A 13,543-nucleotide genomic window follows, 5' to 3' on the forward strand; every position below is an offset into this window, starting at 1 on the left:
AATTTGGAAGTCTTTAACTTCCAGTCCAGAAACGGTTTGTATTTTTTGAGAATGACATCAAATAAACGGAGAAAACTTGATTGATGCCTGTCTTTATATATCGTAATTGTCAGCTAATTTTCACATTTTTTTCCTTACGTTAATATATGTCTTATACATATCTTTTATAAATATTTTTTTACAGAAACCTGAAAGGAAATTTTGCATTTCAGTACATGCAGAAGGAGCAATTAAGGTTGGTTTCAGGCCCACTAACTACCCTAGAACTGTTTGATCCTTTTGTTTTATCAATTTTTGATTTGCAATCATAATATGCAGGTGCTAAGTGTTATTGATTCAAACTGTCACAATACGGAAACAAAAGAACCAAAGGAACCTAAAGTTGCTGATCAGAAACTGGAGCTTGAGATGAACTTTGCTGAAGTTATCAACATACACATACCATTCATCGGGATATCTTTAATAAGCTCTTCTCCCCAGGTGAACTCTCTATGAGCTTTAGATGAACTTTGCCTAAGTTATCAAAATACACTTGTTAATCGTCATTCATTGGAATATATTTAATCCTACCGTCATTTTTTTTCATCGCTTACGGCTTAAGGGAAGTTTGTTTTACTATACTTATTTTTCTTTGGCAGGAATTGTTGTTTGTTTCTGCCAAGGAGATGACGATCGTTGCCATGCAGAGTTTAGATCAGCAGCGATTTACAGTTGAAATACAATCTATGCAAATCGATAATCAGTTCCCTGATAGCCCACACCCTGTCATGTTGTCGTTCGAGGGCAGTCAAAAGGGAAAATCCATGAATTTTTTTAAGAGTAAAGATACTAAACTGAGATCAGCAAGTGACAATCTTTCCAATACCACAGAACCTGTGCTGCGGTTTGCTGCAGCTAAATGGAGAACCAGAGATGTCTCATTTGTTTCCTACCAGTGTATAAACATAAGGTACTCCTTGCTCTTTGGTTACATATCATTATATCTGTACTTATAGTGACACTTTTTGTTTGTTGGTTGGCAGTGTAGCACCTGTTCGCCTTGAACTTGAAGAACGACTCGTATTGAGCATGATTGAATTTTTTAGATCTGTTTCCTCTAGAATAAATCTTGGACACTTAGAGGAAAATCTTGAGTTAAGTATTTTAGGTGGTGCTACGGATCTGTTAAGAGAATATGAAAAAATCTCAAAGCACTTATCGGACAAGCCCCTGGTGCAAGACAGTGAATTGTTGCCTTCTGTTGTTCCAGTTGGTGCTCCATGGCAACAGATACACCTATTAGCGAGAAAGCAGAAAAAGGTGCACATTGAATTGTTTCAGTTGACTCCTGTCAAGTTGACTTTCAGGTTAGCTCTTCTCTTTGTGGTCATTACTGCAGGAAAATATGTATATCAACTTACCATTGACAGACGTTTTCTGATGTAGTTTTACAAGCACACCATGGCTCAGTAGGAATGAATGTGGTTCGGATCCCAGCACAGGTTTCAACAACACTACTGCGATCCAGGTAGAGACACATATCGCTTAACAGATTGATCTCTTTTATGAACATTTTCTATTTTTATAGTGTTACTTAATCCAGCCTCACAATTGCTTATTCAACATAGCAGCCGTCTTTGCGTGTGTTTGTAACTTCATTATGCATTGCAACTTCTTTACTAGAATGGTATATACAAAAGAGCATTTTTTCACTTTGGTTCTATGGATCTATTCTACAATAATAACTGATTCCCCACAAAAAGAAGTTCCAATGTCAACTTCAGAAGAGAAAAAGGGCCTTGAATGAGGTCATTCTTTTTAACTATAGGAACGCATGAATGATTTTTGCTCAATGTGCAACTACCAAAATTGCCATGGATTGCAGACAATGTCTCCCTGCTTCCGAAACTCTAATGTTTATGATGTACAATTATAAGGTTGCTTAGTAATATTTTTTAGTATGAATATAGATTTATCTCAATGGTTCTTTTTTTCCATCCACATGCTTTTAGATGTACGCAGTTCTCCTGCGTGTTCGAGAAAAAAAAATGCTTTTAGATATTTGTTTGATCTACTGGTAGTATGTATGATCTGCAAATTTGTTTTAGAATGCATTCTTTTGCCACTAAATGGTGCCATTTTGGTTGCAGAGAGGTCTTATGGCCCTCTTAGATGTTGAAGGAGTACCAGTTCACCTTGGAGAAATAATGGTGGAAAATCTTATGGCCAGTTGGCAATCTGTTCAGGACATTCTTGTGAGGCATTATAGCAGGCAAATCCTCCATGAACTTTACAAGGTAAATGCTAGCATCCAAAATGGAACTGACTAGAATGCAAAATTTTAGCACGTATTGAACAATGTTTGAGTTTAGAATGTGAGATATCTTATCGCATAAAGAAGACATTATTAATTCAACCAGGGAAAAAAATCTTGAGTGCTGTACCTGTCTGTGTGCAGCCTAGGGCTTAAAATGTTGGTGACTCTGTAATGAATGTGGCAAACCTTACCTTTTTCCTGTTAAGCTTGAAAAGTGTCTCCTTTTCCAAAGTCTATCTACATGAATTGGGATCGACATTTATTATGTTCTGCGGTTTATTGCAGGTTTTAGGTTCTGCTGGCGTTATAGGAAATCCTATGGGTTTTGCTAGGAATGTTGGGTTTGGTTTAAAGGACTTCATATCTGCCTCAAGGAAAGGGAAATTACAGGTTTGTAAATGTGAAGTCTTAGCAGGAATGTGCATTATTTAACCTTCCATCTTAACATCAAAGATCTATGTATTGCTCTTTTTACAGAGTCCGGTTGAACTATTAAACGGTTTAGCACAAGGTTCAAAAACTCTTATTGGAAGTACAGTTTATGCAGTCAGCAGCGCCACTTCACACTTCAGTAAAACTGCTTATAAGGTATTTATGCTAATGGCCAGTTTGATCATTAAAGGTGCATTTCCTGGGATCACTGCTAAGGAATAATTCCACTTTTCAGGGCCTTGTTGCCTTTACGTATGATGAGCAAGCTACTTCAAAAATGGAAGAACGGGAAAGGCAGCTAGGTTTGCATGGGGAAGGAGTACTGAATGGGTTTCTAGAGGTAAAAGCCATATCTCTCTTGATTGTGCATTGTCATCTGATTTTAGCAAATTTACAACCAATGCCCCTTTGCACTTTGAAACTAAACCATAGATGACCTCATTCTTGGGTCATGAGGGCTACTTGAAATGAAACTTATCTTTCTACTTTATTTTATTTTTGCTTTTCACCATACACCTCTTTGGACCTTTATCTAAGCACCATGTGTGTTCTGCACTGCAATGATTTCTGCAGGGTCTGACTGGGCTCCTCCAATCACCAATCCGGGGTGCTGAGAAACATGGTCTTCCTGGGGTCATCTCAGGTACTACGATTCTATTAAGCATTCATATCTATTTATTATTGTTTCCCATATTTGACCAGCTGCATATCTGTTTCTACAGGTTTAGCAATGGGAACCGCTGGGCTTGTGGCGCGGCCTATGGCTAGCATTCTTGAAGCCACAGGCAGAACTGCCCAGAGCATAAGAAACAGAAGCAACCCTCATGAATCCAACCGCTTGCGTGTTCGTTTCCCCAGGCCTGTTGCCAGAGATCGTCCTTTGTTTCCGTACTCCTGGGAAGAAGCCATCGGCATATCATTGCTTGCCCGAGCTGATGGTGGTAGACTAAAGGAGGAGACATTTGTCATGTGCAAAACACTCAAGGAGCCTGGGAAGTTCCTCGTGCTGACCGAGAAGCTTCTTCTGCTAGTCTCAAGCCCATATTTGGTGGATCTAGGGTCACCTCAGTTTGTGGGTGTTCCTCCTGACCCTCAGTGGTCAATTGACACGGAGATGCACCTCAAGAGCGTTGTTCATCTGGACAGGTCTCTGGAGGTTGTGAATATTGTTGGGAGCAATGGAGAGACTTCGCCGAGGGACAAAAGAGGCGGCGCGAGAAACAGGGTCATGAACTCGGCCTTTGTCCCCCTGTTTCACCTCAGCATCGAGGTGCCAAACGTTGAGGATGCAGAAGGCACACTGCAGGTGCTAGAGGCACTCATCGACAAGGGGAGGGCACGGAGGTGGGATAAGAACATCCTACACCGAAGCAACATCAGTTGAGGTCTTTATGCGCACGCGACTTGTACAGTTTATGCCAGATGACATCATACATGGGGGAGCTAGTGTGATTTTGTAAGTAACCCAGTGTTTCATAGGTGATCCACCGTGGCGCAGCTGGACGCGCTTCGGTTTTTTGCAGACTAGTGTACACATGTAGGTATAGGAAATTTTGTCGAAACACATTTGTAAATATTTTGCGCGTGCAAATGTCAACAGGCTTTTCTCTGGTCTCCTCTCTTTCGGTATGTGTTTGCATATGCATATAGTTTTCGCACGCAGAAGGCACTGCTGGTTCCCAGACGATCAAGGGCAACACAGCAATAAACAAGTCGACTGTCGGGTAAATTGATGTACAGAGAAACCTAGGGAAACACAGCAATTCCAGACGATCTGAACGAACAGACGAATTAAATGTTCAAATTGACGGTCAATACAAACAAAGATCAAACTGGAACATATAGTGAAGTAAACAGAATAAGAACAGAGATACACTGAAACATATAGTGAAGTAAACAGAATAAGAACAAAGATAAACTGAAACATATAGTGAAGTAATCAGAATAAGAAGCGGCAAGCCGATCCAAACACAGCCAATCATCACAAGATCAGAGGCATCAGAACAAGATCAGCAAGAAATAATAGACATCCAAGAGCCTTTTAAGTTTGGATCTCACTTTAGTTAACCATAGACATATTTTAGTTAATGGTCGTGTAGCTGATATACCAAGTTTTCGTTGCAAACCCTGAGATATTATTACCACGAAGGATAACCAACGATCAAAACGTCTGGTTCGAATTCTATTGCTTCGTCCGATCCGGGCAAATTGCCAAAGCATTTGATCGGTTGACACATTGCAATATAAAGGACTAGTAAAAAAAATTCTAGATAGGAAGTGGGTCGGTCTCAAAGCAAATGAGTTGTTAGTTGTAGAATATTACTCTCGCCAAACTTGAACTTACCGAAAAAAAAGGAAAGGTTCATAGATTTTTTTTCCTTTTCTAGGATCCTTTCCTTTTTTGTTATTTCCTCGATTTTCCATACCTTTTGTTATTTCCTCGATTTTCCATACCACAGTAATTTGCTATAAAGAATTTCTATTAAATAAAGATATTATTGCTGGAATAAATTGTTATTTAATTTGATACATTGGCATCATTGTGACTACACGTTGCGTCAATACTGCGGTCGGTAACAATTTGCACCTACGACTGCAGAAGATCATGCCCACACTACAGCCCTGATGCTCCACTGCAAACGTAAAATGAGCTTCGCGATTCTTCATCCCGGACACCAAAACATACATAAATCCGCAAAGAACCAACGATCGAATTCTATGTTCACATACGAAAACGTCAGACTGAAACAAAGGTAAACGAATGAGAAGCGCCAAGTCAACGCAAACATATCCAACCATCACAAGGTAGCCAAGGTATAGAACCAGATTAGTAAAGAAAAAACCTGAGTTCCACCGCCAAGCCAATCCAAACATATCCAACCACATCTCAAAAAGATTGGGCCTTTTAAGCTTGAACAAGAACATAGAAACAAGTTTCACTCTAATAAGATGGTTTGCGGTTCATCACATAGCCATAGCACCACATCTCAAAAACTTCAAAACTTGAGTACTTGTAACGAAAGCCTAGAGACATAACATAAGATAGTCTTGGACACCATAAGTGAATTTGCTAATGGCTGGGCCTTGGGCTACTTAGTCGAACAGGCTGAAGCCCATGTCATCATCAGACTCCTCCTTGGCCTCTTCCTTCTTCTCCTCAGCAGCCGGGGCAGCAGCAGCTGCAGCACCACCAGCAGGGGCAGCGGCAGCAACTGGAGCAGCACCACCACCTAGAAACAAAGTTCAACACACCAGTAAGTATACAATCTATGTGAACTAGAGAAAAGAGTTGAAGAAATTTCATAATTTGCTACCAGTTTACTAAATATACATAGGAACTTAGAGCCAAAGAAGTAATTGTCACATGTATCAAGTTTAACAACAAACATAGGTATTAACCACAGAATGATAATATAAAATAAATGAAATTGATATATTTACCGGCCCAAATTGAAACTTACTCGCATCCAGAAACAGATAGAATCAAACAAGGAGAGAACTACAGTTACTACGTGATCGTTAATCCATGATCCATATATGAATCGCTCAGTTACATTAAAAAGGTAGTGATAATGTTAATCAGCTGAGTACTATGTTAACCTACCAGTGCAACGTAATGAAACTATTAAGAATGTTACCACTATTGCTCAATTGAAAGGCAAAGATTCATAGATACAGCAGGTATCATCAAAAAGATCAAACAATCTACAAGACCATACAAGGTATCCCTACAGCAATTGCTATCAACCAACACATACATCAGACATCCACTTAGGAGCATGAGAGCGAGGTAGGGGTTATACCAGATCCAACGGAGAGGATGAGGTCCTCAACGCTGCGCTTCTCCAGGAGCTTGGCGAAGAGCGCGGGCCAGTAAGACTCAACCTTGATGTTGGCGGCCTTCACGATGGTCGCGATCTTCTCAGCCTGGCAAATCCAAACACCCAAGAATCATTCGACCGCCCAATAGACGAAGAGGGAGATTCAATCAACCAACAAAGAGAGCAGAGAAAGAACGCACAGTGATGGGGATGCCATCGTCGCTGAGGATGAGGGCGGCGTAGGTGCAGGCGATCTCACTGGACGACATGGCGGCGGGCGGATTCCTCTCACCGGATGGATCTGCGGTCACTGCGAAGAGAAACAAGATGACGACGTCAGTACACGATGCGCCGGCGCGGCGGCGCGAGAGCAAGGTCGCGAACCGGAGGAGTTGGCGGCGGCGCGTACCAGAGGGAAAGAGGCGGCGAGGAGGGTGGAGGCGCAGGAGGCAGGGGGCTTCTAGGGTTTGGGAGGATGCGGCGTGGATGGAAATATATAGGGGGGTGGAGTAGCTAGGGTTTCGCTGGCGCGAGGAGTTTGGGCCAGCTGGGCCGTGTCGTGGGCTCTCGTTCCCTGCGTTTTGGTTGGTTTACTGGCCATTCCAATTTTCTGAAGTTTCATCTAAAAGTTCCGAAATATTATATCGTACTCCAAACTCCAATTAAAAAAATTGAAAAATATATGTATCGTACTTCAAAGAGACTTTTGGCAGGGCTTTTGAACCAGTACAATCTGTTACAAAAAAAACAGAAGAGATGCAACTGAAGCCGAGAACTCCAATTGGAATACTACACCAAGGATTTATGTTAGAATTATGATTGATTATTCTAACTGTATACTCCTATCCGACAATCTAGGTCGTCTATAAGTCATCCTCAATCTGAACTCTTCATCACAGGATTCAGACTGCGCTTACATATGAAAAAGAACCTGATTTGCCAGTGGTTTTGTATTGTAATATTTTGAGCTTCGCATAGTGTTCTGCAAGCTAATACTATCTCACAAACAAAATGAATGTCGAGCTCTTTTCTAGAACATGCCAATTCACGTACTTCTTTGCAAAAGAGCTAGAAAGGTTTAAATAAGTCGAGGAAGGACACATCTCAGGAAAATGCGACTCTGTACACCGTACACCATGAGGCAACTAATGATCATTAGGAAATGGTAAGACTGCACAGAAACGTATTGGCGACTATGCGAGAAAAATGTGATGACCGCCATTCACTATGCGCGACTATTGAGAACAACCATCAAGAAGAATGGAAGTTCAAAAAAAAAACAAAATCTTATAGACGAACAGCAAGATCGAAATGTAGAATTCTTGTAAAATTAGCTATTCTGAAGGCAATAAAAGTTGTCGGAACAAATCCAAGGATCATATCGCACTGGTAGTAAAAAAAACACTTTTTTCGGCATTGCCCTGGCTTTTTTTTTTAAAAAAAATAGATCAACATAGAAGGAGCTAGGTGATTTTTTATTAAGAAGAAGAAAAAATAGGCATCCAAATTCGAGTTAGAGGGCACGATCACACCTCCCACCCTAACCAGTTGAGTTTGTGGCTTTTCAAAGGTATTTCACTACTTTTTAGGACATTCTAGTGATCGCAAAATATTAGCATATTAGCATCATATAATACCATCAAAATCTCATCAAAATGTGTAATTATTCTTGCAAGCCTTCTAGATTTCCATCAACCGAGATCCAGGAAGGTTGCAACTGAACGAGGTCATGTGGAGCTTGGTTAGCACTTAGTAGTTTCGAACGGTAGGATCTGCTCCCCGGGATTCGAGTCCTCAACTCGACACTGTTACTCGTATTTTTCTAGATTATTTTAGGATTTAACCAGCACTATTCTTTTAGTGGTAGGCAACGTGCCCGTCAATAGTGAGGCACTAGTGGTGACTTTGCCAATTTCGAGGATCTGCTGACTCAGTTTCTCGAAAGTGCTGATAAGGGTAGGATTGTGTACAGTATTCATAGCGCTGAGTGTGCATGTATTTATTTGAGGGTTCGAAAAAAAAAGTACCAGGCTTGCAACAATGTTGGGAGGAAGGCAGGTAAAGATGAAGCATGGTGTCAACACACCTAGCAGTACGGTGGGAGAGCCAACCGAGATGGAGGCGGTGGCGTTAAAATATGGAGATGGTGGCTTGCTCTTTCTCTTTGCATGGCAAAGTTCTTGGTTGTTTTTTTTAATAATTATAATAAAGAGAATTGCCCAAGAACTACTAGCCCAAACCCAACAAAGAAGGATGGGCCCAGCCTACTAGTCTGTCGGGTCACGGCCCAAGAAAACCGGACTACAACTCGTACGGAAACACGCATAGCCATGTACGGCCCAAGGATCGGGACCCCGGACTGTCTGGCGCACGCACACCTGACTACAACTCGTACGGAAACACGTCTACTTCGTCTACTACGTCCGTCCGTGTACGTGCAGAGCTATCGCGTCAGCAGCGCGCAAGCTCGGCGGCTGCAACGATGGCGGTGAGCAGCAGCATCGCCGACTTACCCGTCTCCCTGCAGCCGCTCAGCAGGCACCCCATGGTCGGCGCCGCCGGCCTCCGGGACGACGGCCGCGTCATGTTGCGTAAGTGGCTCGACTTCTGGCCCAACTCCGGCGACCTCGTCCCGGCGGAGGAGTTCAGGGACGGCTTCGTCCTGAAGGTGGTGTTCTCGGCGAGCCCCGAGCAGGAGCGCTACTTCGCCGTGGTGATCGGCGGCTTCCACAAGTACGCCATGTACGCCAGGGCCGGCGCCGCCGCGTGGGAGACGCTGCGCGACGCGCGCGGGAACCCGGTGTACCTCGAGCACGACGCCGTGCACGTCGAGGCCTCGAGGGGGGCCGGTTCCTGGCCGTGACGCGGGTCCACGGCAAGGTCCTCGAGTTCGACCTCGCCGGCTGCGACAACGACGGCGACGACCACGGCGGTGGTGACGACGAGGAGGAGGACCGTGGGCACTCTCCTAGGGTGAGCTTCTTCGCGGAGCCGTTGGCTCTGACCGAGTCGTTCGCCTACTCCGCCCGAGACGGCTCGGGGATGCAGTTGGAAAACCACCTCGTCCTCATCGACGGCGAGGTTTACCAGATATGGGCGGCGCTGGTGGTCGTGCCACCGGATGAGGAGGATGAAGAAGAAGACTCCGGCGAGGCAATGACGCACCGCCATCACATCGAGGAGGCCGGCGTCGTGAGGTTCGACCCGGAGAAAAGCACGTGCTGGACGGAGGTGGCGGATCTCCGCGACTGGGCCGTGCTCGTCGGGAGGAACGAGACGGTGGCCGTGCGCGCCGGCGACGTGCCCGGGGTGCGCGGCAGCTGCGTCTACTTCATCGACAGCAAGCTGGACGGGGTGGTCTGCGCGTTCGACTTGAGGAGCGGGCAGGCGGAGGTTTTGGGTGGTGACGTGCTACGAGAAGCGTGCTCGTCGGCGATGGCGCCGCCCGGGTCCAGCTCGCACCCGCCGGTTTGGTTCCTGCCGTCGTTGAAGTAGGCCGCGCAGCTGCAGGTTACTTGCATTGTATCTCTCTGGTACACGGAGTAGTCAATTTCAGCGGATGATCAGCTGTGTTGCAACATGGGATTTTCTTTTAGTTAGTGAAAACAAGAAGGGAGATGCATTCTTATGTTGTCTGAAAATTAAACAATTTATAGTCCATGCATTTTGGCCCTCATACCATATAGGAGAATCTAATGGAGTGCCTTGTTCAACATTTTGGGACAAATGGGTGTGCTCCAGAATTCGCTGCACACTTTTATATGAAAACTGACTGATTGTTTGAAAAGATCAAGATGTTTGTTTGAAGTCTTGAAGAGGAGTAGTAAATCACCAAATCAGCTTAACTATAAACATGGCATTTTTGCAACTCGGTAATTACATCATGATCTCCGGAGTACTAAATGACATTTTTGCCTGGTGAGCGCGGCGGCAGGGAAGGCGAGTGACGGCGTCCCATGGGCCATGGACCGAGATACTGGGCTGGGCCTGTTGCTGTGTGTTTCCGGGGGCCAGTTTGTAGGCCAGTTTGAGCCCAGCAGATCACAATACCTTTTCAGTTACCCATCAGTTTTGAAGAAGAGAATCAAAGCAGAGTTTGTTGCAGTTCCGATCCAGTAGCCAAGCAAAACCAATGCAACCATGCAAGGTAGCACTACACTACACTGTGCCCGGTGTCCGCGGATGCACTCGCCCTCTCGGGACATGTGGATTGGTCCAAGCTCCCATCGCATCCAGGATATGTGGATTGGACAAGAAAATCTTTGCACCCGTGCACAACACATTTAGCCAAGCTGACCCATCGGAATCGATCGGAAGTGAAGTGCAGCACACCCTCCGCTGCGCCCTGTCGCCGAAAGCGGGGCGCATCGCTTATCCCCTCCAGCTTTCTGCTCCCTCTGGCCACCGGGCTCTGCTGCCTCTCACGCCGCCGGTCACGAATATTCCACATCAGGATTCGTTTGCAAGATAATGTACCGCACGACTCCAAATTCGAAACCCAGCTTTTGAATCAACATGCAAATTCGGAAACCCGTTGCGCGGCAAAGCCGGCAGGTCTCTAGAATGGCCAGGAGACGAGTTATCCCACGAACGAGTTGTCCCACGTGTCCCCGCCACGTGTAGGGCAGCATGGCGCGGCGAGCGCGCCGCGTTCCGGGTCTACCTGCGCCGGAGAAGACGACGCGGGCCGCCGCGTGCAGGCATGTCGCTCTCGGCCGCGGTCCATGCAGAGCCGGGTCTAGGCGTGCCCGCGCTTGGTCCTGATGCCTTTGCCGCCGCCTCTGCTCTTGCCTTCGTGGCTTCGTGGCTCCGTCTGGGCTTTGGGCCGCCGGACGAACCAACTGTTGCTGTGCCAGTTGAAAAGGAGGAGCTCTCGCCTCTCGTCAGGTCAGAGCACGGAATAAACGCAACAACTTTCCTCGTCATCTTCTGCTTCGCGTAGAGCCCCTCGCAGTGTCTTCTTTTCGCATCGGTGCCCCTGCTTTGATTCAGGACCACCTTCTTGTTTTTTTTTGAGGTAAGTCAGGACCTTCTTCCCAAAGGTAGGATGCCTAAGGTTTTGTATCAAGACACACCGAAACCCAACTTAATGAGCTGTGACACTGATAACCTGAATGAAATTCGTGCGGGCTCAAACATTTAACATGAATTATAGCATTCCAAGTACCTACAGAAGCCGTGATAAGAAATGACTGCCATCACTACCTGCGTGTATGCAGCAAAACACGCCATGTTTTTACTGTAAAAGTTCGTTGTAATCATGACAAGAAACGACTACCACCACGTATGCAGCAAAACACGCCATATTTTTACTGCAAAAGTTCGTTGTAACCATGACAAGAAACGTTAACTGCTCCCATTTATTCGTTCAACAAAAATTGGCACGTTTGACCGGGTGACTGTGCCCTTTTGTCCGTGCAGCAAAACAAGCCGTGTTTCACTGGAAATGGTCGTTGTAACCATGACATTAAGAAGTAACCGTCCCACCTTTTATCCATGTAGTGAAACTTGCCACATGTTGGCTAAATACGATCGTTGTAATCACGACATGAAGCATTAACCGTCCGCGCCTTTTATCTGTAGCGGAACATGCCACGTGTTCATAAAAATGATTGTTTTAACCATGAAACGAGGCGATAATACCTTGACTTTAGCCCGTGCATTGAAACACGCCATCTCTCGGCTTCTTTTCTGCAGCCCTACGTGGGACTTGAATGCCACATTCACGCTGTCTCATGTAATCCAAACTCCCACTTCGAACATCCATAACATGAGGGGGAGAAAAATGAGGCACGCGCGAAGCTTCAGTGTAAGATCTTATTTTTATGCTCTGATATACAAGTCCATCATGACTCGCCGTATTATAAGAGAAAATTATTAATATTCCGTTCCAACGAAAAAAATACCCTCATCCAAAATAAGTGGCAGTCCAATTAATTCTTGGCTTCGTCATGTCCTTTTGTTCATGCAGCAAAACACACTACTTCACCGGAAAACGGTCATGGTAACCATGACATGAAGCAGGAATTGTCCCACCTTTTTCTATTCGTGTAGCAAAACGCGCATGTTCAGTAAAAATAGTCATTCTAATAACCATGAAATGAAACAATAATCCCTTGACTTCAGCCTATACATTGAAACACGCCATCTCTCAGCCTCCTTTTATGCAGCCCTGTGGGATTTTAATGTATGTTCACGTTTGTCTTTTGCGATCCATTAAGAAAGGTTATCCCATAGATGGCATGTTATCCAAACTCCCATTTCGAACATCCATAACACGAGAGGGGAGGGGGATAAGGCACGTCCAAGCTTTGGCGTATAAAGAAGTTCAGAATGTGTTTAACCCTCCATCATAACTCATTATATTACAAGAGAAAATATACCACTCCAGCGAAAAGACACCCTCATCCAAGAAAAGTGGCAGTCCGGTTAACTCCTGTCTTCATCGTGCCATCTATGGCAACACTATGTGCAATGTCGTGCCACTTCAGTGCAACGCACCGGGCAATATAGCAATTAGTTAGTTGCAGCCATTAGTGAAGTTGCAAATAAGCCCTCGCCGTTGGGAGGTGAATCGGGGAGCCCCCGAGGGGTTTCCCGCGAAATAGCAGGCCGGCGGGCAATGGGAGGCGAGGACCGAGAAGGGAACAGGCGCACGAGAGGGGGAGGGAGGAGAGGGAAGGAGGCAGGCGACACCGCCGTACCGGAGGCCAGAGCGCCCAAAAAAGGCAAAGCGGAAAAGCATTGGGAAATCACCCTCCCCCCTTCTTCTCCTCTCTCTCTCTCTTCCCCCCGCGACCCACCCGAGCTGCAGAGAGAGAGAGAGAGAGAGAGAGGGGCTGGCACAGGGTCAGGCGCAGGCGCATCTCCCCTTGCCGCCGTCCTTGCTCTGCTCCTCCGCCTGCGCCGGTCGGCTCTCTGCTCTGCCGGCGCGCGCAACAACCCACCCCGCCGATCGATCGGCCATGCGGGCGTAGCCACCACCCACCCACCC

The 13,543-nt window shown here is 45.6% G+C and overlaps 2 protein-coding genes across 2 annotated transcripts in view; one reads left to right on the plus strand and one right to left on the minus strand.

Moving 5' to 3' along the window:
- The window catches only part of LOC101784761, a 22,933-nt gene extending 18,590 nt beyond the window's left edge, over positions 1 to 4,343 (plus strand). The window contains exons 38-48 of the mRNA XM_004972952.3: positions 185 to 235; positions 319 to 480; positions 639 to 949; positions 1,023 to 1,346; positions 1,426 to 1,507; positions 2,130 to 2,276; positions 2,582 to 2,686; positions 2,774 to 2,884; positions 2,964 to 3,068; positions 3,302 to 3,371; positions 3,451 to 4,343. Coding sequence (XP_004973009.1) covers positions 185 to 235; positions 319 to 480; positions 639 to 949; positions 1,023 to 1,346; positions 1,426 to 1,507; positions 2,130 to 2,276; positions 2,582 to 2,686; positions 2,774 to 2,884; positions 2,964 to 3,068; positions 3,302 to 3,371; positions 3,451 to 4,112 — 2,130 coding nt within the window. The 3' untranslated portion in view covers positions 4,113 to 4,343. The remainder of the gene's footprint in view (positions 1 to 184; positions 236 to 318; positions 481 to 638; positions 950 to 1,022; positions 1,347 to 1,425; positions 1,508 to 2,129; positions 2,277 to 2,581; positions 2,687 to 2,773; positions 2,885 to 2,963; positions 3,069 to 3,301; positions 3,372 to 3,450) is intronic.
- Positions 4,344 to 5,603: 1,260 nt separating this feature from the next.
- LOC101785419 (60S acidic ribosomal protein P1) lies at positions 5,604 to 7,081 on the minus strand. The gene is made up of 4 exons (XM_004972954.3): positions 6,959 to 7,081; positions 6,750 to 6,859; positions 6,532 to 6,655; positions 5,604 to 5,958 (listed from the first exon to the last, which is right to left on the minus strand). Exons 2-4 carry the CDS (start codon positions 6,816 to 6,818, stop codon positions 5,822 to 5,824), a joined length of 330 nt encoding a protein of 109 aa, XP_004973011.1. The 5' UTR covers positions 6,819 to 6,859; positions 6,959 to 7,081; the 3' UTR covers positions 5,604 to 5,821.
- Positions 7,082 to 13,543: the final 6,462 nt, after the last annotated feature.

This window comes from Setaria italica, chromosome VI (assembly GCF_000263155.2).
Source record: "Setaria italica strain Yugu1 chromosome VI, Setaria_italica_v2.0, whole genome shotgun sequence".
NCBI lineage: Eukaryota > Viridiplantae > Streptophyta > Magnoliopsida > Poales > Poaceae > Setaria > Setaria italica.